The 26,559-nt window shown below is 39.8% G+C and overlaps 1 protein-coding gene across 6 annotated transcripts in view; it reads right to left on the bottom strand.

Moving 5' to 3' along the window:
- PFKFB1 (6-phosphofructo-2-kinase/fructose-2,6-biphosphatase 1) overlaps positions 1 to 26,559 on the bottom strand; it is a 111,624-nt gene that overhangs the window by 42,869 nt on the left and 42,196 nt on the right. For 5 of the 6 annotated variants that reach the window (XM_055393609.2, XM_055393606.2, XM_055393607.2 and 2 more), the window contains one exon: positions 1,325 to 1,450. In XM_055393609.2, coding sequence (XP_055249584.1) covers positions 1,325 to 1,450 — 126 coding nt within the window. Of the gene's footprint in view, positions 1 to 1,324; positions 1,451 to 3,317; positions 3,487 to 26,559 lie in introns of those variants that run through there. The other variant, XM_055393611.2, reaches the window with a different exon arrangement.

Below are 26,559 nucleotides of genomic sequence, written 5' to 3'. Positions count from 1 at the left end.
TTGCCCAACATCCAACAAGGGCCTTGACACAACTGTGCGCAACACTTAATTAATGACTGAGCAAATGAATGCCTGAGAAGAAATTTTTTTCTGCACTGGAGAGCAGTACTCCATTCCACAAGAGAGACAGGCTAAGCACTTGCTTAGTGTACCAGTAAAGACGCAGCCCCAGGAAAAGTTTTCAGCCAAGTGGATATGCATTAAAAGCATTAATATAGTCATTAGGGGATAAATAAAAAAAATTGGTAGACGTTGTTACATTTACTATTTTTATTCTGAATTACATATGATGCAGGGGCACCCTAACTTTTAGCGTTTAGAGCCTCTAAAAGTCTTCATTTTGTCCTACTTGAGCAATATAAATGAATAAGATCTAATCTCTTACCCCAGAGCAGCTCCTGGGGCGAGAGACCCAGACACACAGCACACTGTGTAATCAGTGTTGGCATAGAGGGGGCTGTAGAAAGCATTGGTGCGGGAGCCCAGAGAAGCATGGTCCTAGGGAGAACAGAGGAGTCAAATAGGAATGGGGATACAGGGTGGGGATAGAGAAATGAAAAGGAGAATAGAAGAGAGTGATTGCTGAATAAGAAGTAGTAAGCAGAAAAGAGATCACACGGGGAGAAAGGAAAGCTGGAAGCAGGGAGTGTGGGAGGAGGCTGACAGGCTGTGAAGGAGACCCCTTTGGAGGCGGAAAGAGGCAGGGTCACTTCCGGCTGGGGATGGGGAGAAGCAAGGCACAGACCTAAGGAGAGGCTTGGAGACAGGACGCTTTCTGGACTGGCGAGGTGAGCTAAAGTGCCCTGCTATACTGAAGAGCTTGTGGGGGCCTCCAGGTTGGGGTTTCAACGTGCTTAACTCCATACATCCATACATTCTGAAGGAGACCTTAAGGTTGTAAAGAAATGGTAATGCTAATAAAATAGTATTACTGATGTAATATTAATAAAAATGGCAATAAGAGTAATATGTTATTGATAGGGTGATTTTGAGGTCTTACAAAATAGACCTCCTTTGAAACAGATATTTAATCTTATTAATTTTCTTATACTTAGCCCCTAGCATAAGATTTGGCACTGGATATGCACTTAAGAAATTGCAAAATTTATGAAGGTAGTAGTAGCAGTAGTAGAAATAGTAGTAGCAGTCATAATAGTAGTAGTAGCAGCAGCAGTAATAATATTAGTAATAGTCTTAGTACTGTTAATAGTGGTTTGTGACATTCATGTACTAATGGTTTTACTCTTTCGAGGTTAGCTACCTTACTCTCTACTCCATCAGTGTTCTACAGAGGGCTGTAGAACAAAGGATTTCAGAGACATACCTTTAGTTGGTGTTCCTATCCAGTTGAGATAGCGCGTGAGCTTTGTTGAAATGTAGGTCTTTCCTCGAGCTGGTAAACCCACCATGATCACCATCGTGGGGGAATTTGTAAACTGTGGTATGGATGCTGGAAGAAAAACAGAGATTCAAATCTTATCCTCAGATTCACATGATATTAAGTTATCATCACAGAGATGTAAAATTTAAAAGAGCCTCTCTCCAAACATTATATAACAAAGAAAAAAACCTAGAAAATTGAAAATTATCTTCATTTGAATTCATGAGCAAACTGAGATTGCAGTGAAAAATGCTAATCCCAAATCTGTAGATGCAGGCATCTACAGGGAGAAACAGGGCCCAGGTATTTGCTTATCTTTTACAGATACTACTAAATAACATATAAACTTAAGAAGTTACAGCTAGATTCCTGAGGACTTTCAAGGTGGTGGAGAAATTAGACAGGGAGATCAACTTCTTCCCAACAAATGCATGAAAAATCCATCTGCATATGGAATTAACTCCTACAGAATACCTTCTGAACACTGACAGAAGACCCTACACTTCCAAAAAGGGAAGTTAGTCTCCTCATAATGAGTGTATGAGTTTCTTTAAGTGTTCTGGGATGTTTGTGTTGCTTTCGCCATTAGTCTTGGAGTTTTGTCTTCTATGATGTGTGGCCTGTGAAATCTTCCTGCTATAGTAAGAGTTTGGGCCCAAACCCTTGAGGTGGGAGATCCAAATCAAGGACTTTGGATCACCAGGGAACTCTCAAACTCATGGAACATTAATCAATGAGAGCTCTCCCCAAAGCCTCCATCTCAACACTAAGACCAAGACACACCCAAAGGCCAGCAAGCTCCAGTGCCAGACACTTCATGCCAAACCTTCAGCAAAATAGGAACTCAACTCTGCCCATTAGCAGACAGGTTACCCAAAGTCATGCCAAGCCCACTGACATCCCAGAACACTTTACTGGACATGGCACTGTCCTTCAGAAAATCAAGATCCAGCTCCATTCACCAGAACACAGACACAAGCTCCCCAACAGGAAACCTTCACAAGGCACTGGTCCAAACCCACCCGGGGTGGGGGCAGACCTGACAATTAATAGCAACTAACACCTCCAGTGTTCTTGCCTGGAGAATCCCAGGGACGGGGCAGCCTGGTGGGCTTCCGTCTATGGAGTCACACAGAGTCGGACACGACTGAAGTGACTTAGCAGCAGCAGCAGCAGCAAGACCTTACAGCCTGTAGAAAGGTGACTCCAAGAACAGTAAATTAAACAAAATTAAAAGGCAGAGAAACATGCAGCAGTTGAAGGAACATGGTAAAAACCCACAAGACAAAACAAATAAAGAGGAAATAGGCAGACTATGAGAAAAAGAATTCAGAGCAATGATTGTAGAGATGATCTAAAACTTTGGAAATAAAATGGAGGCACGGATAAATAGACTGGAGGCATGGATCAAAAAGATACAAGAAATGTTTAACAAGAACTTAGAAGAAATAAAGATTAGAAAATAAGCAATGAACAACACAATAACAGATAAATAATACACTAGAGGGAAACAATAGCAGAATAACTTAAGCAGAAGAATGGGTGAGTGAGCTGGAAGATAGAGTGGTGGAAATAAGTGAAGCAGAAGAGAATAAAGAAAAAATGATCAAAAGAAATAAGAACAGTCTTAGAGACCTCTGGGACAACATTAAGTGAACCAACATTGGAATTATAGGGGTCCCAGAAGAAGAGTAAAAGAAAGGGTATAGGAAAATATTTGAGGAGATTATAGTCAAAAACTTCCCTAAAATGGGAAAAGAAATAGCCACTCAAGTCAAGGAAACCCAGAGAGTCCCATAAGGGTAAACCCAAGGAGAAACATGCCAAGACACATATTAATCAAGCCAATGAAAATTAAGAAAAACAAATATTAAAAGTAGCAAGAGAAAAACAACAAATAACATACAAGGGGATTTCCATAAAGCTAACAGCTCACCTTTCAACAGAAATTCTGCAAGCCAGAAGAGAGTGGCAGGGTATACTTAAAGTGATGAAAGGAAAAAAAAAAAAAAACACCTACAACCAAGATTACTCCATCCAGCAAGGATCTCATTCAGATGTGAAGGAGAAATCAAAAATTTTCCAGACAAGCAGAAGTTAAGAGAATACAGCACCACCAAACCACTTTTACAGCAAATGCTAAAGGAACTTCCCTAGACAGGAAACACAAGAGAAAGAAAAAAACCTGTAAAAGCAAATCCCAAAACAACAAAGCAAATGGTAATAAGATCATACATATCAATAATTACCTTTTGTAAATGGACTAAATGCTTCAAACCAAAAGACATAGATTGGCTGAATGGATACAAAAACAAGACTCCTGTATATGCTATCTACAAGAGACCCACCTCAGACCTAGGGACACATACAGACTGAAATTGAGGGGCTGGAAAAACTTATTCCATGCAAATGAAAATCAAAAGAAAGTGGGAGTAGTAACATTCATATCAGGTAAAATACATTTTAAAATAAAGATGCTATAAAAGACAAGAAAAAACACTATATAATGATTAAGTGATTAATCCAAGAGGAAGATAAAACAATTATACATATATATGCACTAAACATAGGAGCACCTCAATACATAAGGCAAATGTCAGCAACTATTAAAGGGGAAATCAACAGTAACACAATAATAATTGGGGACTTTAACATTCCACTTACACCAATGGACAGATGATCCAGACAGAAAATTAATAAGAAAACACAAACTTTAAATGATACATTGGACCAGTTGGATCAATTGATATCTAGCAGGGCATTTCTTCCAAAAACAATAGATTTCACTTTTTTTAACTTACACATGTAAAATTCTTCAGGATATATCACATCTTGGGTCATAAATCAAGCTGCAATATATTTTTAGAAGTTGAAATCATTTCAAGCATCTTTTTTGACCACAACATTATAAGATTAGACATCAACTACAGGAAAAATCTATTAAAAACACAAACACTAGGAGGTTAAACAAAATACTTCTGATTAATGAGAAGTAACTGAACAAATTAAAGAAGAAATAAAAAATGCTTGGAAGCAAATGATAATGAAAACACAAGTCAAAACCTACAGGATGAAGGAATAGCAGTGCTAAGAGGGAAGTTTATAGCAATACAAGCCTACTTCAAGAAACAAGAGAAACATCAAATAAGCAACCTAACCCTACATGTAAAGCAACCTGAAAAAGAAGAAAAAGGCCAAAGTTAGTAGAAGTAAAGAAATTGTAAAGATCAAAGCAAAAATAAATGAAAAAGAAATGTAGACAATAGCAAAGATCAATAAAACTAGAAGCTGGTTCTTTGAGATGATAAACAAAATTGAAAACCATTAGCCAGACTCATCAAGAAAAAAGGGAGAAGACTCGAATCTAAAATCAGAAATGAAAAGGAAGTTACAGCAGACAATGTAGAAATACAAAGGATAATAGACTACTATGAGCAACTATATGCCAATAAAATGGACAAACTCGAAGAAATGGACAAATTCTTATAAAAGTATGACCTCCAAAACTGACCCAGGAAGAAATACAAAACATAAACAGACTAATCACAAGCACAGAAGTCAAAACTGCAATAAAAAATCTTCTAACAAACAAAAGTCCAGGGCCAGATGGCTTCACAGGCTAATTCTACCAAAATTTCAGAGAAGAGCTAATATGTATCTTGCTCAAACTTTTCCAGAAAACTGTAAAGAAAACTCTTGAACTCATTCTATGAGGCCACTATCACCCTGATACCAAAACCAGACAAAGATGCTACAGAAAAAGAAAATAACAGGCCAATATCACTGATGAACTTAGATGGAAAAATCTTCAACAAAATTCTAGCAAAGAGAATCCAACAGCACATTAAAAAGATCATACATCACCATCAAGTGGGCTTTATCCCAAGGATGCAAGGATTCTTCAGTATATGCAAATTAATTAATCTGATACACTGTATTAACAAATAGAAAGATAAAAACCATATGATCATCTCAATAGATGCAGAGAAAGCTTTTGCAAAATTCAACATCCATTTGTGATTAAAAACAATCTCCCGAAAATAGGTGTAGAAGGAACATACCTCAACATCATAAAGGCCATATGCAACAAACCCACAGCAAACATTATTCCTAATGGTGAAAAACTGAAAGCATTTCTTCTAAGATCAGGAGCAAGCCAAAGGTGCTCATCCTTGTTACTATAATTCAACATATTTTTGGAAGTCCTAGCCATAGAAATCGGAGAAGGCAATGGCAAGCCACTCCAGTACTATTGCCTAGAAAATCCCATGGATGGAGGAGCCTGGTAGGCTGCAGTCCGTGGGGTCGCTAAGGGTCGGACACGACTGAGCGACTTCACTTTCACTTTTCACTTTCCACTTTCACACATTGGAGAAGGAAATGGCAACCCACTCCAGTGTTCTTGCCTGGAGAATCCCAGGAACCTGGGAGCCTGGTGGGCTTCCGTCTATGGGGTCATACAGAGTCGGACACGACTGAAGTGACTTAGCAGCAGCAGCAGCAGCAGCCATAGAAATCAAAGAAAAAGAAATAAAAGGAATGTAGATTGGAAAAAAAGAAATAAAACTGTCACCACTTGCAGATGACATGACATGTGTGTTATGTTTTCAGTCATATTTGACTCTTTGTGACCCTATGGACTGTAGCTCACCAGGCTCCTGTGCCCATGGGATTCTACAGGCAAATATACCAGAATGAATTTTCATACCCTCCTCTAAGGTATCTTCCAGACCCAGGGTTCAAACCTGCATCTCTTATGTCTTCTGAACTGGTAGGCAGGTTCTTTACCAGTAATGCCACCTGGGAAGTCCCCCCAGAATAAAGGTAGACTAGAAGTAAAAGGCTGGTAAAACATACACCATGCAAAGATGCCACCAGAAAATTACTAGAGCTAATCAATGAGTATAGGAAAGTTGTAGGATATAAAATTATTACACAGAAAGCCATAGCATTCTTTACACTAACAAGGAAAAATAAGAAAGAGAAATTAAGGAAACAGTTGCATTCACCATTGCAAAAAAAAAAGAACAAAATACCTAGGAATAAACCTACCGGAAGATATGAAGGACCTGTATGCAGAAAATTATAAGACACTGATGAAAGAAATCAAAGATGACACAAACAGATGGAGAGATATACCATGTTCCTGGATTGGAAGAATCAATATTGTGAAAATGACTATATTACCTAAAGCAATCTACATAATCAGTGCAATCCCTATCAAACTATTGATGGTATATTTTACAGAATTAGAACAAAGAATTTCACAATTTGTATGGAAACATATAGACCATGAATAGCCAAAGCAATCTTTTATTTATTTATTTTTTATTTTTATTGGAGGCTAATTATTTTACAATATTATATTGGTTGGTTTTGCCATACATTGACATGAATCCGCCCTGAGGGTACATAAGTTCCCCTTCCTGAACCCCCCTCCCACCTCTCTCTTCCCCTTATCCTCCCTCTGGGTCATTCCCGCACACCAGCCCCGAGCATCCTGTAACAGGCATCGACACTGAACTGGAGATACGTTTCACATATGATAATATACATGTTTCAATGCCATTCTCCCAAATCATCCCACCCTCACCCTCTCCCACAGAGTCCCAAAGACTGTTCTGTACATCTGTGTCTCTTTTGCTGTCTCGTATACAGGGTTGTCATTTCCATCTTTCTAAATTCCATATATATGCATTAGTATACTGTATTGGTGTTTTTCTTTCTGGCTTACTTCACTCTGTATAATAGGCTCTAGTTTCATCCATCTCATTAGAACTGATTCAAAATCATTCTTTTCAATGGATAAGTAATACTCCATTGTGTACATGTACCAAAGCTTTCTTATCCATTCATCTGCAGGTGGACATCTAGGTTGCTTCCATGTCCTCGCTATTATAAACAGTGCTGCAATGAACATTGGAGTACACGTGTCTCTTTCAATTCTGGTTTCCTCGGTGTGTATGCCCAGGAGTGCGATTGCTGGATCATATGGCAGTTCTATTTCTAGTATTTTAAGGAATCTCCACATTGTTCTCCATAGTGGCTGTACTAGTTTGCATTCCCACCAACAGTGTAAGAGGGTTCCCTTTTCTCCACATCCTCTCCAGCATTTATTGCATGTAGACTTTTGGATAGCAGCCATTCTGACTGGTGGGAAATGGTATCTCATTGTGGTTTTGATTTGCATTTCTCGGATTATGAGGGTTGTTGAGCATTTTTTCATGTGTTTGTTAGCCATCTTTATGTCTTCTTTGGAGAAATGTCTGTTTAGTTCTTTGGCCCATTTTTTGATTGGGTCGTTTATTTTTCTGGAATTGAGCTGAAGGAGCTGCTTGTATATTTTAGAGATTAATTCTTTGTCAGTTGTTTCATTTGCTATTATTTTCTCCCATCCTGAAGGCTGTCTTTTCACCTTGCTTATAGTTTCCTTTGCTGTGCAGAAGCTTTTAATTTTAATTAGGTCCCATTTGTTGATTTTTGCTTTTATTTCCAATATTCTGGGAGGTGGGTCATGGAGGATCCTGCTGTGATTTATGTCAGAGAGTGTTTTGCCTATGTTCTCCTCTAGGAGTTTTATAGTTTCTGGTCTTACATTTAGATCTTTAATCCATTTTGAGTTTATTTTGGTGTATGGTGTTAGGAAGTGTTCTAGTTTCATTCTTTTACAAGTGGCTGACCTGTTTTCCCAGCACCACTTGTTAAAGAGACTGTCTTTTCTCCATTTTATATTCTTACCTCCTTTGTCAAAGATAAGGTGTCCATAGGTGCATGGATTTATCTCTGGGCTTTCTATTTTGTTCTACTGATCTATATTTCTGTCTTTATGCCAGTACCATACTGTTTTGATGACTGTGGATTTGTAATAGGGCCTGAAGTCCGGCAGGTTAATTCCCCCAGTTCCATTTTTCTTCCTCAAGATTGCTTTGGCTATTCGAGGTTTTTTGTATTTCCATACAAATTGTGAGATTATTTGTCCTAGCTCTGTGAAAAATATCGCTGGTAGCTTGATAGGCATTGCATTGAATGTATAAATTACTTTGGGTAGTATACTCATTTTCACACGGTATATTTCTCCATCTATTAACGTCCTCTCTGATTTCTTTCACCAGTGTTTTATAGTTCTCTATGTACAGGTCTTTTGTTTCTTTAGGTAGATGTATTCCTAAGTATTTTATTCTTTTCGTTGCAACAGTGAATGGAATAATTTCCTTAATTTCTCTATTTTCTCATTATTAGTGTATAGGAATGCAAGGGATTTCTGTGTGTTGATTTTATATCCTGCAACTTTATTGTATTCATTGATTAGCTCTAATAGTTTTCTGGTAGAGTCTTTAGGGTTTTGTGTGGAGAGGATCATGTCATCAGCGAACAGTGAAAGTTTTACTTCTTCTTTTCCAATTTGGATTCCTTTTATGTCTTTCTCTGCTCTGATTGCTGAAGCCAAAACTTCCAGAACTATGTTGAATTGTAGTGGTTAGAGTGGGCACCCTTGTCTTGTTCCTGACTTTCGGGGAAATGTTTTCAGTTTTTCACCATTGAGGATAAAGTTTGCTGTGGGTTTGTCATATACAGCTTTTATTATGTTGAGGTATGTCCCTTCTATTCCCACCTCCTGGAGGGTTTTTATCATAAATGGATGTTGAATTTTGTCGAAGGCTTTCTCTGCATCTATTGAGATAATCATATGATTTTTATTTTTCAGTTTGTTAATGTGGTGTATTACATTGATTGATATGCGGATATTGAAGAATCCTTGCATCCTTGGGATAAAGCTCACTTGGTTATGATGTATGATCTTCTTAATGTGTTGTTGGTTTCTGATTGCTAGAATTTTGTTAAGGAGTTTTGCATCTATTTTCATCAGTGATATTGGCCTGTAGTTTTCTTTTTTTGTGGGATCTTTACCAGGTTTTGGGATTAGGGTGATGGTGGCCTTATAGAATGAGTTTGGAAGTTTCCCTTCCTCAGCAATTTTCTGGAAGAGTTTGAGTAGAATAGGTGTTAGTTCTTCTCTAAATTTTTGGTAGAATTCAGCTGTGAAGCCATCTGAACCTGAACTTTTGTTTGCTGGAAGATTTTTGATTAGAGCTTCTATTTCCGTGCTTGGGATGGGTCTGTTAAGATTTTCTATTTCTTCCTGGTTCAGTTTTGGAAAGTTGTACTTTTCTAAGAATTTGTCCCTTTCTTCCAAGTTGTCCGTTTTATTGCCATATAATTGCTGATAGTATTCTCTAATGATCCATTGTATTTCTGTGTTGTTGGTTGTGATCTCTCCATTTTCATTTCTAATTCTATTGATTTGGTTCTTCTCCCTTTGTTTCTTGATGAGTCTGGCTAGTGGTTTGTCAATTTTATTTACCCTCTCAAAGAACCAGCTTTTGGTTTTGTTGATTTTTGCTATGGCCTCTTTTGTTTCTTTTGCATTTATTTCTGCCCTAATTTTTAAGATTTCTTTCCTTCTACTAACCCTGGGGTTTTTCATTTCTTCCTTTTCTAGTTTCTTCAGGTGTAGAGTTAGGTTATTTAGTTGACTTTTTTCTTGTTTCTTGAGGTGTGCCTGTATTGCTATGAACCTTCCCCTTGGCACTGCTTTTACAGTGTCCCAGAGGTTTTGGGTTGTCATGTTTTCATTTTGATTCATTTCTATGCATATTTTGATTTCTCTTTTGATTTCTTCTATGATTTGTTTGTTATTCATCAGCGTGTTGTTCAGCCTCCATATGTTGACATTTTTAATAGTTTTTCTCCCATAATTGAGATCTAATCTTACTGCATTGTGGTCAGAAAAGATGCTTGGAATGATTTCATTTATTTTTTTTGAATTTACCAAGGCTAGATTTATGTCCCAGGATGTGATCTATCCTGGAAAAGCTTCAGTGTGCGCTTGAGAAAAAGGTGGAATTCATTGTTTTGGGGTGAAATGTCCTAGAGATATCTATTAGGTCTAACTGGTCTATTGTATCATTTAAAGTTTGTGTTTCCTTTTTAATTTTCTGTTTAGTTGATCTATCCATAGGTGTAAGTGGGGTATTAAAATCTCCCACTATTATTGCTTTGTTGTTAATTTCCCTTTTCATACTTGTTAGTAATTGTCTTACATATTGCGGTGCTCCTATGTTGGGTGCATAAATATTTATAATTTATATCTTCTTCTTGGATTGATCATTTTGTAGTTTCCTTCTTTGTCTCTTTTCACAGCCTTTGTTTTAAAGTCTATTTTATCTGATATGAGTAATGCTACTCCTGCTTTCTTTTGGTCTCTATTTGCGTGGAATATCTTTTTCCAGCCCTTCACTTTCAGTCTGTATGTGTCCCTCGTTTTGAGGTGGGTCTCTTGTAGACAACATATATGGGGGTCTTGTTTTTGTATCCATTCAGCCTGTCTTTGTCTTTTCGTTGGGGCATTCAACCCATTTACGTTTAAGGTAATTATCGATAAGTATGATCCCATTGCCATTTACTTTATTGTTTTGGGTTCTAGTTTATACACCCTTTCTGTGTTTCCTGTCTAGAGAAGACCCTTTAGCATTTGTTGGAGAGCTGGTTTGGTGATGCTGAATTCTCTCAGCTTTTGCTTGTTTGTAAAGCTTTTGATTCCTCCTTCATATTTGAATGATATCATCGCTGGGTACAGTAATCTGGGCTGTAGGTTATTTTCTTTCATCACTTTAAGTATGTCTTGCCATTCCCTCCTGGCCTGAAGAGTTTCTGTTGAAAGATCAGCTGTTATCCTTATGGGAATCCCCTTGTGTGTTATTTGCTGCTTTTCCCTTGCTGCTTTAAATATTTGTTCTTTGTGTTTGATCTTTGTTAATTTGATTAATATGTGTCTTGTAGTATTTCGCCTTGGGTTTATCCTGTTAGGGACTCTCTGGGTTTCTTGGACTTGGGTGATTATTTCTTTCCCCATTTTAGGATAGTTTTCAACTATTATCTCCTCAAGTATTCTCTCATGGTCTTTCTTTTTGTCTTCTTCTTCTGGGACTCCTATGATTCGAATGTTGGAGCGTTTAACATTGTCCCAGAAGTCTCTAATATTGTCCTCATTTCTTTTAATTCGTTTTTCTTTTTTTTTCCCTCTCTGTTTCATTTATTTCTACAATTCTATCTTCTAGCTCGCTTATCCTGTCTTCTGCCTCCGTTATCCTACTGTTTGTTCCCTCCAGAGTGTTTCTGATCTGCATTATTCATTGTATATTGTCTCTTTTTAATTTCCTCTAAATCCTTATTAAACCTTTCTTGCAACCTCTCAATCCTTTTCTCCAGGTTATTTATCTCTAACTCCATTTTGCTTTCAAGATTTTGAGTCATTTTCACCATTAAAATTCGAAATTCTTTATCAGGTAGATTCACTATATCTTCCTCTTTTGTTTGTGTTGGTGGGCATTTATCTTGTTCCTTTACTTGCTGGGTATTTCTCTGCCTCTTCATCTTGCTTATATTGCTTTGCTTGGGGTCGCCTTTCCCTCTTCTGGCCGTTTGTGGAGTTATCTTTATTATGTAGTTTCGTCACTTTGTGTGGGGTTGGACTGGTGACTTTTCAAGGTTCCCTGGTTAGGGAAGCTTGTGCTGGTGTTCTGTTGGGTGGAGCTGGATTTCTTCTCTCTGGAGTGTAATGAAGTGTCCAGTAATGAGTTATGAGTTGTCAGTGGATTTGGAGTGACTTTGGGCAGACTGTATATTGAAGCTCAGGGCTATTTTCCTGTGTTGCTGGAGAATTTGCGTGGTATGTCTTGCTCTGGAACTTGTTGACCCTTGGGTGGTGCTTGGTTTTAGTGTAGGTATGGAGGTATTTGATGAGCTCCTATCGATTAATGTTCCCTGGAGTCAGGAATTCTCTGGTGTTTTCAGGATTCGGGCTCAAGCCTCTTGCCTCTGGTTTTCGGTCTTATTCTTGGAGTAGCCTCTAGACTTCTCTATCTGTCATTTCCAAGGTGGTTCCCTCTGTTTTATCTCCTGTTTGCTGGTCTCTTCAGTGTCTAATTTCAGCCCTGACACTAGGGGGCGGTGGTGGACACTTTTTAAGGGTTAGTTGTTCAGTCCTGTTCTGGGAAGGGAGGAACGCTGCAGACAAATATCTCTGGCGTCTGTGGGGAGTGCTTGCAGTGTCTTGGCCACAATGGGTTTGCCCCCGCTCACAGCACGTGTGCTGTCCCAGTCTACACTGCACAGGTTCTAGGTTGCTCTGCCGGGAACTGTCAGAGGCTGGCGCTGGTTGTATGCACTTCGCAGGTCTGAGCGGTTCAAATTCACGTTCTCAGGTACTCCACAAAGGCGCATACTTGGTTGGGCCTGCGTTTTGTGCCTTCCCCGGTCCGAGCAGCTCAGGTGACCACGTGTTTGGCAAGTGCGGTGGCTGCGACTTATCGCCTCCCCGGTCCCTGCCACTCGGTTTTCTGGGTGTACAATTGGCGCACCTTCTCAGGCGGATATCGACCGGCCTGAGCCCAAGAAGTCTTGATTAGCAACAAATCCAGCCTGAAGTTTGATATCTGATGTCTTTCTGGGGCCACGGTTGCCCCCTCCAGCTCTGGCTGCCCTCCCTGCCTGTCTCGGTGGGGGATGGGGGATGGGCCGACCGTAGCCGGCTTGCTCTGCTCAGCCCTTTGTTCTGTGAGCTGGGCTGGTGGAGTCTTAGGTTAGGTCTTTCTGCCTTTTCGTGGGGGAAGCTATCCCAGTCTGCTTTGGGGAAGCTATCCCAGTCTGCTTTGCTATCCCGTTAGTTCTCTCAGATTGTTCTCCGGCATTCATGCCCAGTCCTCTCTCTAAGCAGTTCACCCGGCTCCTCCCTGCCCAGCCCCCGCTTACTAATGGCGGATTCAGGCATCTGCGCTGCTTTCTCCACTGGGAGTTACCGTTTGGCGGGTAATCTGTGGGTTTTAATTATTTCTTTCTTTTTCCTCCCAGTTATGTGGCCCTCTGAGGTTCCAAGGCTCGCCACAGACTCGCCAGTGAGAGTGTTTCCTGGTGTTTGGAAACTTCTCTCTTTTTAAAGCCTCCCTTCCAGGGATGGAGCTCCATCCTTACTTCTTTTGTCTCTCTTTTTATCTTTTATGTTTTTTCCTACCTCCTTTTGAAGACAATGGGCTGCTTTTCTGGGTGACTGATGTCCTCTGCTAGCATTCAGAAGTTGTTTTGTGGACTTTACTCTGCGTTCAAATGTTCTCTTGATGAATTTGTGGGGGAGAAAGTGGTCTCGCCCTTCTATTCCTCCTCCATCTTGTTCCCTCCTCCCCAAAGCAATCTTGAAAACGAAAAATCGAGCTACATGCATCAATTTTCCTGACTGAAGACTATACAACAAAGCTATAGTCATCAAAACAGCATGGAGCTGGCACAAAAGCAGAAATTGTAGACCAATGGAACAAGATAGAAAGCCCAGAGATAAACCCATGCACATATGGACACCTTATCTTTCAAAAAGGAGGCAAGAATATATAATGGAGAAAACATAGTCTCTTCAATAAGTTGTGATGGGCAGCTACATGTAAAAGGAGCATGTTATACCAAATTGTAACAGTATATGCAAAGATAAACTCAAAATGGATTAAATACTTAAATGTAAAACCAGAAACTATAAAACTCTTTGAGGTAATCATAGGCAGAACACTCTTTAAAATAAATCACAGCAAGTTCCTCAAAGACCCACCTCCTCGAGTAATGGAAATGAAATCAAAAATAAACAAATGGGACATAACTAAACTTAAAAGCTTTTGCACAACAAAAGAAACCATAAACAAGATGAAAAGACAACCCTCAGAATGGGCAAAAACAATAACAAATGAAACAACCGAGAAAGGATTAATCTCCAAAATATACAAGCAGCTCATTCAGCTCAATGCCAGGAAAAAAAAAAAACAAAACACACCCCAATCAAAAAGTGAGCAGAAGACCTAAAGAGATATTTCTCTAAAGAAGGCATGAAAAGATGCTCAACATTGCTCATTATTAGAGAAGTGCAAATTAAAACTACAATGAAGTATCACTTCACACAAGTCAGAATGGCCATCATCAAAAAATCTATAAACAATAAATGCTGGAAAGTGAGTGGAGAAAAGGGAACCCTATTGAAATGTTGTTGGGGGTGCAAATTGATAAAGCCACTGTGGGAACAGTGTGGAGATTTCTTTAAAAAAAACTAGGAACAAAACTATCATACGACCCAACAATCCCACTACTGGGCATATACCCTGCTGCTGCTGCGTCACTTCAGTCGTGTCCGACTCTGTGTGACCCCATAGGCAGAAGCCCACAAGGGTCCCCTGTCCCTGGGATTCTCCAGGCAAGAACACTGGAGTGAGTTGCCATTTCCTTCTCCAGGGCATATACCCTGAAGAAACCATAATTGAAAAAGACACATGTACCCCAATGTTCATTGCAGCACTATTTACCATCGCTAGAACATGGAAGCGACCTAGATGTCCATTGAAAGAAGAATGGATAAAGAAACTGTGTTACATGTACACATGGAATATTACTTAGCCATAAAATGGAACACACTGGACTCCCTTCTAACAAGATGGATGAATCTAGAGTCAATAGGTTCATACAGAGTGAAGTAAGTCAGAAAGAGAAGAAAAAATATCATATACTAACATATGTATATAGAGTCTAGAAAAATTGTATTGATGAACCTATCTGAAGGGCAACAATGAGTATGCAGACATAGAGAACAGACTTGTGGACACAGTAAGGGAAGGAGAGTGTAGGACAAATTGAGAGAGTAGTATTGAAACATATACATTACCATGTGAAAACTAGATAGCCAGTGAAAATTTTCTGTGTGAGGTAGGGAGCTCAAACCCAGTGCTCTGCGGCAACCTAGAGGAGTGAGATGGGAGGGAGGTTCAAGTGGGAAGGGACATACCTATGACTGATTCATCTTGATGTATGGCAGAAATCAACACAATATTGTGAAGCAATTATCCTTCAATTAAAAATAAATAAATTTAAATTTAGAAAAGTAAACTATAAGACACTAATGAAAGAAATGAAAGACACCATAAACAGATGAAGAGATAGTACAAGTTCCTAGATTAGAAAAATCAATATTGTGAAAATGACTATACTATCCAAAGCAATCTGCAGAATCAATGCAATTTCTATCAAATTACCAATGTCATTTTTCACAGAATAAGAACAAAATATTTCACAATTTGTACGGAAACACAAAACACTCCAAACAGTCAAAGCAATCTTGAGAAAGAAGAGTGGAGCTAGAGGACTCAATATTCATGACTTTAGACTATACTACGAAGCTACAGCCATCAAGACATTATGGTACTTGCACAAAAACAGAAATATAAACCAATGGAACAAGATAGAAAGCCCAGAGAGAAGCCCACACACTTATTTACACCTTCTCTTTGACAAAGAGGGAAGAATATATAATGGAGAAAAAAATAGAATCTTTAATAAGTGGTGCTGGGAAAACTGGACAGCTACATGTCAAAGAATGAAATTAGAACACTTCCTAACATTATACACAAAGATAATCTCAAACGGGCTAAAGACCTAAATTAAGACCAGAAAGTATAAAACTCTCAGAGGAAATCAAAGGCAGACACTTTTGACATAAATCATAGCAAGATCCTCTATGATCCACCTCCTAGAGTAACAGAAATAAAAACAAAATAAACAAATGGGACATGATTGAACTTAGAAGATTTTGCAGAGTGAAGGAAAGCATAAATATGTGAAAAGACAGCCCTCAGAATGGTAGGAAAAATAACCACAAATGCAGCAACTACAAAAGATTAATCTCCAAAATGTACAAGCAGCTCATGCAGCAAATATCAGAAAAACAACCCAATCAAAAAATGAGTTGGAGACCTAAACAGACATTTCTGCAAAGAAGACATTCAGATGATTAATAAAAACATGAAGAATGCTCAAAATCAATCATCACTAGAGAAATGCAAATCAAAAGTACAATGACGTGTCCCCTGAAACTGGTCAGAAGAGTTAATCATCAAAAAATCTACAAATAATAAATTCTGGCGAGAATATGGAGAAAATGGAGCCCTGTTGCACTGTTGGCGGTAATATAAATTGATTCAGCCACTATAGACAACAGTATGGAGATTTCTTTAAAAAAAAAACAAAACCTAGGAATGAAGAAAACATATGACCTGACAACCCTAAACCTAACCCAGAAAATTTGGAAAATTCAACAGTGGCCACAGAAAAGGTCAGTTTTCATTCCAATGCCAAAGAAAGGCAATGCCAAAGAATGTTCAAATTACCACACAGTTGTACGCATCTCACACGCTAGTAGAGTAATGCTCAAAATTCTCCAAGCAACGCTTCAACAGTACGTGAAAGGTGAACTTCCATATGTCCAAGCTGCATTTAGAAGAGGCAGAGGAAGCAGAGATCAAATAGCTAACATCTATTGGATCATTGAAAAAGGAAGAGAATACCAGAAAAACATCAACTTCTGTTTTATTGATTATGCCAAAGTCATCAACTGCGTGGATCACAACAAACTCTGAAAAATTCTTTTTTTTTTCCAATTTTTATTTTATTTTTAAATCTTAATTGCAGGCTAATTACTTTACAGTATTTTATTGGTTTTGCCAAACATTGACATGAATCCGCCCCGGGTGTACATGTGTACCCGATCCTGAACCCCCTTCCCAACACCTCCCCATACCATCACTCTGGGTCATCCCAGTGCACCAGCCCCGAGCATCCTGTATCATGCATAGAACCTGGACTGGCGATTCATTTCACATATGATAATACACATGTTTCAGTGACATTCTGCCAAATCATCCCACCCTCGCCCTCTACCACAGAGGCCAAAAGACTGTTCTATACATCTGTGTCTCTTTTGCTGTCTGCATACAGGGTTATCGTTACCTTCTTTCTAAATTCCATGTATATGCATTCAGTTCAGTCAGTCAGTCAGTTCAGTCGCTCAGTCGTGTCCGACTCTCTGCGACCCCATGAATCACAGCACGCCAGGCCTCCCTGTCCATCACCAACTCCCGGAGTTCACTCAAACTCATGTCCATCGAGTCGGTGATGCCATCCAGCCATCTCATTCTCTGTCTTCCCCGTCTCCTCCCGCCCCCAATCCTTACCACCATCAGAGTCTTTTCCAGTGAATCAACTCGTCGCATGAGGTGGCCAAAGTATTGGAGTTTCAGCTTTAACATCAGTCCTTCCAATGAACACCCAGGACTGATCTCCTTTAGAATGGACTGGTTGGATCTCCTTGCAGTCCAAGGGACTTTCAAGAGTCTTCTCCAGCACCACAGTTCAAAAGCATCAATTCTTCGATGATCAGCTTTCCTCACACAACAACTCTCACATCCATACATGACCACAGGAAAAACCATAGCCTTGACTAGACGGACCTTGGTTGGCAAAGTAATGTCTCTGCTTTCTAATATACTATCTAGGTTGGTCATAATTTTCCGTCCAAGGAGTAAGCGTCTTTTAATTTCATGGCTGCAATCAGCATCCGCAGTGATTTTGGAGCCCCCCAAAATAAAGTCTGACACTGTTTCCACTGTTTCCCCATCTATTTCCCATGAAGTGATGGGACCAGATGCCATGATCTTTGTTTCCTAAATGTTGAGCTTCAAGCCAACCTTTTCACTCTCCTCTTTCACTTTCATCAAGAGGCTTTTGAGTTCCTCTGCAGTTTCTGCCATAAGGGTGGTGTCATCTGCATATCTGAGGTTACTGATATTTCTCCCGGCAATCTTGATTCCAGCTTGTGCTTCTTCCAGCCCAGCATTCCTCATGATGTACTCTACATATAAGTTAAATAAGCAGGGTGACAATATACAGCCTTTACCTACTCCTTTTCCTGTTTGGAACCAGTCTGCTGTTCCATGTACAGTTCTGACTGTTGCTTCCTGACCTTCATACAGGTTTCTCAAGAGGCAGGTCAGGTGGTCTGGTATTCCCATCTCTTTCAGAATTTTTCAGTTTCTTGTGATCCACACAGTCAAAGGCTTTGGCATAGTCAATGAAGCAGAAATAGATGTCTTTCTGGAACTCTCTTGCATTCTCCATGATCCAGCGGATGTTAGCAATTTGATCTCTGGTGCCTCTGCCTTTTCTAAAACCTGCTTGAACATCCGGGAGTTCACGGTTCATGTATTGCTGAAGCCTGGCTTGGAGAATTTTGAGCATGTCTTTATTAGCATGTGAGATGAGTGCAATTGTGCGGCAGTTTGAGCATTCTTTGGCATAGCCTTTCTTTGGGATTGGAATGAAGACTGACCTTTTCAGTCCTGTGGCCACTGCTGAGTTTTCCAAATGTGCTGGCATATTGAGTGCAGCACTTTCACAGCATCATCTTTCAGGATTTGAAAGAGCTCAACTGGAATTCCATCACCTCCACTAGCTTTGTTCGTAGTGATGCTTTCTAAGGTCCACTTGACTTCACATTCCACGATGTCTGGCTCTATGTGAGTGATCATGCCATCGTGATTATCTTGGTCGAGAAGATCTTTTTTGTACAGTTCTTCTGTGTATTCTTGCCACCTCTTCTTAATATCTTCTGCTTCTGTTAGGTCCATACCATTTCTGTCCTTTATCGAGCTCATCTTTGCATGAAATGTTCCCTTGGAATCTCGAATTTTCTTGAAGAGATCTCTTGTTTTTCCTATTCTGTTGTTTTCCTCTATTTCTTTGCATTGATCGCTGAGGAAGATTTTCTTATCTCTCCTTGCTATTCTTTGGAACTTTGCATTCAGATGCTTATATCTTTCCTTTTCTCCTTTCCTTTTCGCCTCTCTTCTTTTCACAGCTATTTGTAAGGCCTCTTCAGACAGTCATTTCTTCATTGTAAATAGACGGGGAAACAGTGACAGATTTTAATTTCTTGGGCTCCAAAATCACTGCAGATGGTGACTGCAGCTATGAAATTAAAAGATTCTTGCTCCTTGGAAGAAAAGCTATGACCAACCTAAACAGCATATTTAATAGCAGAGACATTACTTTGCTGACAAAGTTCTGTATATTCAAAGCTATGTTTTTTCCAGTGGTCATGTATGCCTGTGAGACTTGGACTGTGAAGAAAGCTGAGTGCCAGAGAATTGATGCTTTTGAACTGTGGTGTTGGGGAAGACTCTTGAGAGTCCCTTGAAAAGCAAGGAGATGCAACCAGTCCATCCTAATGGAAATCAGTCCTGAATATCCATTGGAAAGACTGATGCTGAATGTGAATCTCCAATACTTCAGCCACCTATGCATAGAATTGAGTCATTTGAATAGACCCTGATGCTGTGAAAGATTGAAGGCAGGATGAAAAGGGGATGACAGAAGATTTGATTGTTCGATGGCATCATCAGCTTGATGGACATGAGTTTGGGTTAGCTCCGGGAGTTGGTGATGGACAGGCTGGCGTGCTGCAGTCCATGGGGATGCAAAGAGTTGGACATGACTGAGTGACTGAACTGAACTGATGACCTAAAAACTCCACTATTGGGCATACATCATGAGGATACCATAATTGAGAAAGACACATTTACCCTCAATGTTAATTGTAGCACTGTTTACAATAGTCCAGACATGAAAGCAACCTAGGTGTCCAATGACAGATGAATGAATAAAGGAATTGTTTTATTTATATACAAAGGAGTATTACTCAGCCATAGAAAAGAAAACATTTGAATTAGTTTTAATGAGAATGATGAAACTAGAGCCTATTTTACAAAGTAAAGTAAATGAGAAAGTGAAAAAATATATTTATGCTTATATATATATGGAGTCTAGAAAAAGTGTACTGATAAGCCTATTCATAGTGCAACAATAGAGATGCAGATGTAGCGAGAAGACTTGTGAACACAGTGGGTGAAGAAGAGAGTGGGACAAATTGAGAGAGTAGCATGGAAACATATACTTTACCATATGTAAAATAGACAGTGAGAATCTACTGTATGACTCAGAGAGCTAAACCTGGTGCTCTGTGACAACCTAAAGGGGTGGGATAGGATAAGAGGTGGGAGCGAGGTTTAAGTGGGAATAGACATAAGTATACCTGTGGTTAATTCATGTTGATGTGTGGCAGAAACCAACACAACATTGTAAAGCATTATCCTTCAATTAAAAATAAATTAATTAAAAAATACAGCCAAAGATGGAAAAACTCTATACAGGCAACAAAAATAAGACTGGGAGTTGACTGTGGCTCAGATCATGAACACTTTATTGTCAGATTCAGACTGAAATTGAAGAAACTAGAGAAAACCACTATACCATTCAAGTATGACCTAAATCAAATCCATTATGACTGTACAGTGGAAGTGAGAAATAGATTTAAAGGATTAGATCTGATAGATAGAGTGCCTGATGAACTATGGGTGGAGGTTCATGATATTGTACAGGAGACAGGCATGAAGATCGTCCCCAATAAAAAGAAATGAAAGAAAGCAAAATGGCTGTCTGAGGAGGCCTTAAAAATAGCTGTGAAAAGAAAGGAAGTGAAAAGCAAAGGAGAAAAGGAAAGATAAACCCATTTGAATGAAAAGTTCCAAAGAATAGCAAGGAAAGATAAGAAAGGCTTCCTCAGTGATCAGTGCAAAACAATAGAATGGGAAAGACTAGAGATCTCTTCAAGAAAATTAGAGGGAACATTTCATGCAAAGATGGGCTCGATAAATGACAGAAATGGTAGGGATCTAGCAGAAGCAGAAGATATTAAGAAGAGGTGGCAAGAACACACAGGAGAACTGTACAAAAATATCTTCATGACCCAGATAATCACGATGGTGTTATCACTCACCTAGAGCCAGACATCCTGGATTGTGAAGTCAAGTGGGCCTTAGGAAGCATCACTACGAACAAAGCGAGTGGAGGTGATGGAATTCCAGTTGATCTATTTCAAATCCTGAAAGATGATGCTGTGAAAGTTTGTGAAAGTGCTGCACTCAATATGCCAGCACATTTGGAAAACTCAGCAGTGGCCACAGGACTGAAAAGGTCGGTTTTCATTCCAATCCCAAAGAAAGGCAATGCCAAAGAATGCTCAAACTACCGCACAATTGCACTCATCTCACACGCTAGTAAAGTCATGCTTAAAATTCTTCAAGTCAGGCTTTAGCAATACTTGAACCGTGAACTTCCAGATGTTCAAGCTGGTTTTAGAAAAAGCAGAGGAACCAGAAATCAAATTGCCAACATCCGCTGGATCATCAAGAACCAAGAGAGTTCCAGAAAAACATCTATCTCTGCTTTCTTGACTATGCCAAAGCCTTTGACTGTGTGGATCACAGTAAACTGTGGAAAATCATGCAGGAGATGGCAATACCAGATCACCTGACTTGCCTCTTGAGAAACCTATATGCAGGTCAGGAAGCAACAGTTAGAACTGTACATGGAACAACAGACTGGTTCCAAATAGGAAAAGGAGTACTTCAAGGCTGTATAATGTCACCCTGCTTATTTAACTTATATGCAGAGTACATCATGAGAAACGCTGGGCTGGAGGAAGCACAAGCTGGAATCAAGATTGCTGGGAGAAATATCAATGACCTCAGATATGCAGATGACACCATCCTTATGGCAGAAAATGAAGAACTAAAGAGCCTCTTGATGTAAGTGAAAGAGGAGAGTGAAAAACTTGGCTTAAAGCACAACATTCAGAAAACTAAGATCCTGGCATCCAGTCACATCACTTCATGACAGATAGTTGGGGAAACAGTGGAAACAGTGGCTGATTTTATTTTTCTTGACTCCAAAATCACTGTAGATGGTGATTGCATGCATGAAATTAAAAGACGCTTGCTCCTTGGAAGGAAGATTATGACCAACCTAGACAGCATATTAAGAAGCAGAGACATTAATTTGCCAACAAAGGTCCTTTTGGTCAAGGCTATTGTTTTTCCAGTGGCCATGTATGGATGTGAGAGTTGGACTATAAAGAAGGCTGAGCACCGGAGAATTGATGCTTTGAACTGTGGTGTTGGAGAAGACTCTTGATAGTCTTTTGGACTGCAAGGAGATCCAACCAGTCCATCCTAAAGGAAATTAGTCTGAATATCCATTCGAAGAACTGATGCTGAATCTGATACTTTGGCTACCTGATGTGTAGAACTGACTCATTGGAAAAGACTCTGATGCTTGGAAAGACTGAAGGCAGGAGGAGAACGGGACGCAGAGAATGAGATGGTTGGATGGCATCATCAACTCAATGGACATGAGTTTGGGTAAGCTTGGGGGTTGGCAAAGGACAGGGAGGCCTGGTGTGCTACAGTTCATGAAGTCACAGAGTCAGAGATGACTGAGCAACTGAACTGAACTGAATTAAAATAAGAGCACTTGAAAAGGAATATTGAAGGCAAAATATATTTTTATTTCCATATTCTTAATTGTTCTAAAAATATCTGGCTGATGTGGATAAAAGGGAACCCTCGTCCACTCTTGGTGAGATTGTAAACTGGTGCAGCCATTATGGAAAACATTATGGGGCTTCCTTTAAAATAAATAGAGTTACCACATGATCCAGAAATTTCACTTCTGGATATTTCCCTTAAGAACAAAAATATAGGGCAGTCCTAGGATGGCCAGAGGAATAGGACTGGATGACCACTTTCTCCCCCACAAGTTCATTTTAAAGAATATTTGAACGCTGAGCAAATTCCACAAAACAACTTCTGAGTGCTGGCAGAAGACATCAGGCACCAAGAAACGCAGCCCATTGTCTTCTAAAGGAGTTAGGACAAAATATAAAGGATAGTATGGCAAAACCAACCAATATAATATTGTAAAATAATTTGCCTCCAATAAAAAATAAATTAATTAATTAAAAAAAATAAGAATAGCGGAGAGTTAAAAAAAAAAAAACCAAAATATAAAGGATAAAAAGCGAGACAAAAGAGGTAGGGATGGAGATCTGTCCCGGAAAGGGAGTCTTAAAAGAGGAGAAGTTTCCAAAAACCAGGAAACACTCTCACCGCCAGGTCTGTGGGGAGTTTTGGAACCTCAGAGGGCAAGATAACCAAGAGGAAAAATAAATAAATAAACCCCACAGATTAGGTGCCTAACGGCAACTCCCAGCGCTCGCATCCGCCACCAGCAAGTGGGGGCTGAACAAGGAGGCATGAGCTACATTGCTTAGGGTAAGGACTGGGCCAGAAATCCCTGAGGGAAATCTGGGGGAACTAACATGAAATAGCAACCCAAACTGTGGGATAGTCAGAGAGAAAGACAGAGGAAAAAAAAAAAGAAACAGAGAGAGAGAGAGAGAGAGATCTATCCCATTAAAGCCCTAACCTAAGGCACTGTCAGGTACGCTCAAAGATCAAAGGACTGGGCAGATAGCAGAGGAGAGCTAGCCGGCTGCAGACTGGCCCATCACCGGCTGGAGACAGGGAGGCAGGTGGGGGGCAGGCAGAGCTGGTTGCTAACCAGGACTTCTTGGAATTCTAGATGGCTGACGTTCGCTGGGACGGTTGCAGTCAGAGAACAGCTCCCCAGAAGAGACACATGGCAAACCTGAGACGGGCACACCCGCTGGCACCCAGGAAACCTAGCGGCTGGGATGGGAGAGGTGATAAGACACAATGTCCCACCTGGGGAGAGTGTGCTCTCCAAGCATCTGGTTGTCTGAGATGCTCGGACCTGGGAAGGGCACAAAACGTTGGCCCAACTGAGTCTGTGCCTTTGTGGAATACCAGAGAACCAGAACCTGAGCGGCTTAGACCTGGGAAATGCACACAACTGAGGGCTCACCTCAGAGAGATCCCCAGCAGAGCAACCTAGAGCCTGAGAAGTGTAGACTGTGAAAACACACGCACCATGAGCGGGGGGCAAACCCAGTGCGACTGAGACACTGCGAGCACTCCCCACATATGCCAGTGATATTTGTTTGCAGTGTTCCTCTCTCCCTACAGCACAACTGAACAATGAGCCAAAATAAATGACCACCTTCGCCTCCATGTGTCAGGGCAGAAATTAGACCCTGAAGAGACCAGCAAACAGAAGAAGCTAAAATAAACAGAGGGAACCGCTTTGGAAGTGACAGGTACAACAGATAAAACCCTGTAGTTAGCATTGACTACATTGGAAGGGGCCTACAGATCTTGAGAAGTATAAGCCGGATCAAGGAAATATCTGAAACTGAACTGACCCCACACTACCCACAACAGCTCCAGAGAAATTCCTAGATATATTTTTATTATAATCATTTTTTAAATTAAAAAAAATTTAAATTTTAAGTCCTCTATTATCCGTTAATTTTCATTTTTACAACCTACTCTTACCTTGTAAAGAAAAGACCCTATTTTTAAAACTAACTTCATATATATATCTTATAATTAAAAAAAAATTTTTTTTAATATCGTAGTTTTGAGAGTCTAACCTCTACTCTAGATTTTTAATCTTTGCTTTTTGGTATTTGTTATCAATTCTGTACCTTTAACAAACCAATCTTGAATACCCATTTTTACTTGGGAGTGTGATGACTGGCTTGATTGCTCTCTCCCCCTTTTGACCCTCCCTTTTTCTCCACCAAGACGCCTCTATCTCCTCCCTTCCCCTTCTCTTATCTACCCAACTCTGTGAATCTTAGTGTCCTCCAGGCTGTGGAGTGTGTCCCTCACTATGGAGAAGCTTTTCATCATTAACGTAGATATTTTATCATCTGTGCTGTATGGATGGAGAAGTCTTAAGGTTACTGTAAAAATAAGACTGAAAAACAGAGACAGGAGGCTTAAGTCCAAAACCTGAGAACACCAGAGAACTCCTGATTCCAGGGAACATTAATTGACAAAAGCTCATCCAAAAGCCTACATACCTACACTGAAACCAAGCTCCACCCAAGAGCAAGACATACCACGCAAATTCTCCATCAACACAGGAACATAGCCCTGAGCTTCAATATACAGGCTGCCCAAAGTCACACCAAGCCCATACATCTCAAAACTCACTACTGGACACTCTATTGCACTCCAGAGAGAAGAAACCCATCTCCACCCACCAGAACACCGACGCAAGCTTCCCTAACTAGGAAACCTTGACAAGCCACCCGTCCAACCCTACCCACAGGGAGGAACCTCCACAATAAAGAGGAACCAAAAACTGCCAGAATACAGAAAGGCCACCCCAAACACCGTAATCTAAACAAGATGAAAAGGAAGAGAAATACTCAGCAGGTAAAGGAACAGGATAAATGTCCACCAAACCAAACAAAAGAGGAGATAGGGAGTCTACCTGAAAAAGAATTCAGAATAATGATAGTAAAGATGATTCAAAATCTTGAAAACAAAATGGAGTTACAGATAAATAGCATGGAGACAAGGATTGAGAAGACGCAATAAATGTTTAACAAGGACCTAGAAGAAATTAAAAAAAGAGTCAATCAATAATGAGTAATGCAATAACTGAGATCAGAAACACTCTGGGGGGAACCAACAAAAGAATAATGGAAGCAGAAGATAGGATAAGTGAGACAGAAGATAGAATTGTAGAAATAAATGAAACAGAGAGGAAAAAAGAAATGAGGACGTCAGAGACCTCTGGGACAATGTTAAATGTCCCAACATTCGAATCATAGGAGTTCCAGAAGAAGAAGACAAAAGAAAGGCCATGAGAAAATACTTCAGGAGATAATAGTTGAAAACTTCCGTAAAATGGGGAAGGATATAGTCACCCAAGTCCAAGAAACCCAGAGAGTCCCAAACAGGATAAACCCAAGGCAAAACACCCTAAGACACATATTAATCAAATTAACAAAGATCAAACACAAAGAACAAATATTAAAAGCAGCAAGGGAAAAGCAACAAATAACACACAAGGGGATCCCCATAAGGGTAACAGCTGATCTTTCAATAGAAATGCTTCAGGCCCGAAGGGAATGGCAGGACATACTTAAAGTGATGAAGGAGAAAAACCTACAACCCAGATTACTGTACCCAGCAAGGATCTCATTCAAATATGAAGGAGACATCTAAAACTTTACAGATAATCAAAAGCTCAGAGATTTCAGCACCACCAAAACAAGTCTTCAACAAATGCTAAAGCATCTTCTCTAGACAGGAAACACAGAAAGGGTATATAAACTCGAACCCAAAACAAAGTCAATGGCAACAGGATTGTATTTATCATTAATTACCTTAAATGTAAATGGGTTGAATGCCCCAATCAAAAGACAAAGACTGGCTGAATGGATACAAAAACAAGACCCCTATATATATGTTGTCTAGAAAAGACCC

This window comes from Moschus berezovskii, chromosome X (assembly GCF_049115385.1).
Source record: "Moschus berezovskii isolate FMDL1 chromosome X, NW_MosBer_1.0, whole genome shotgun sequence".
Lineage (NCBI taxonomy): Eukaryota > Metazoa > Chordata > Mammalia > Artiodactyla > Moschidae > Moschus > Moschus berezovskii.
The sequence above is the reverse complement of the archived record's forward strand: the minus strand, read 5'-3'. Positions and strand labels throughout refer to the sequence as shown.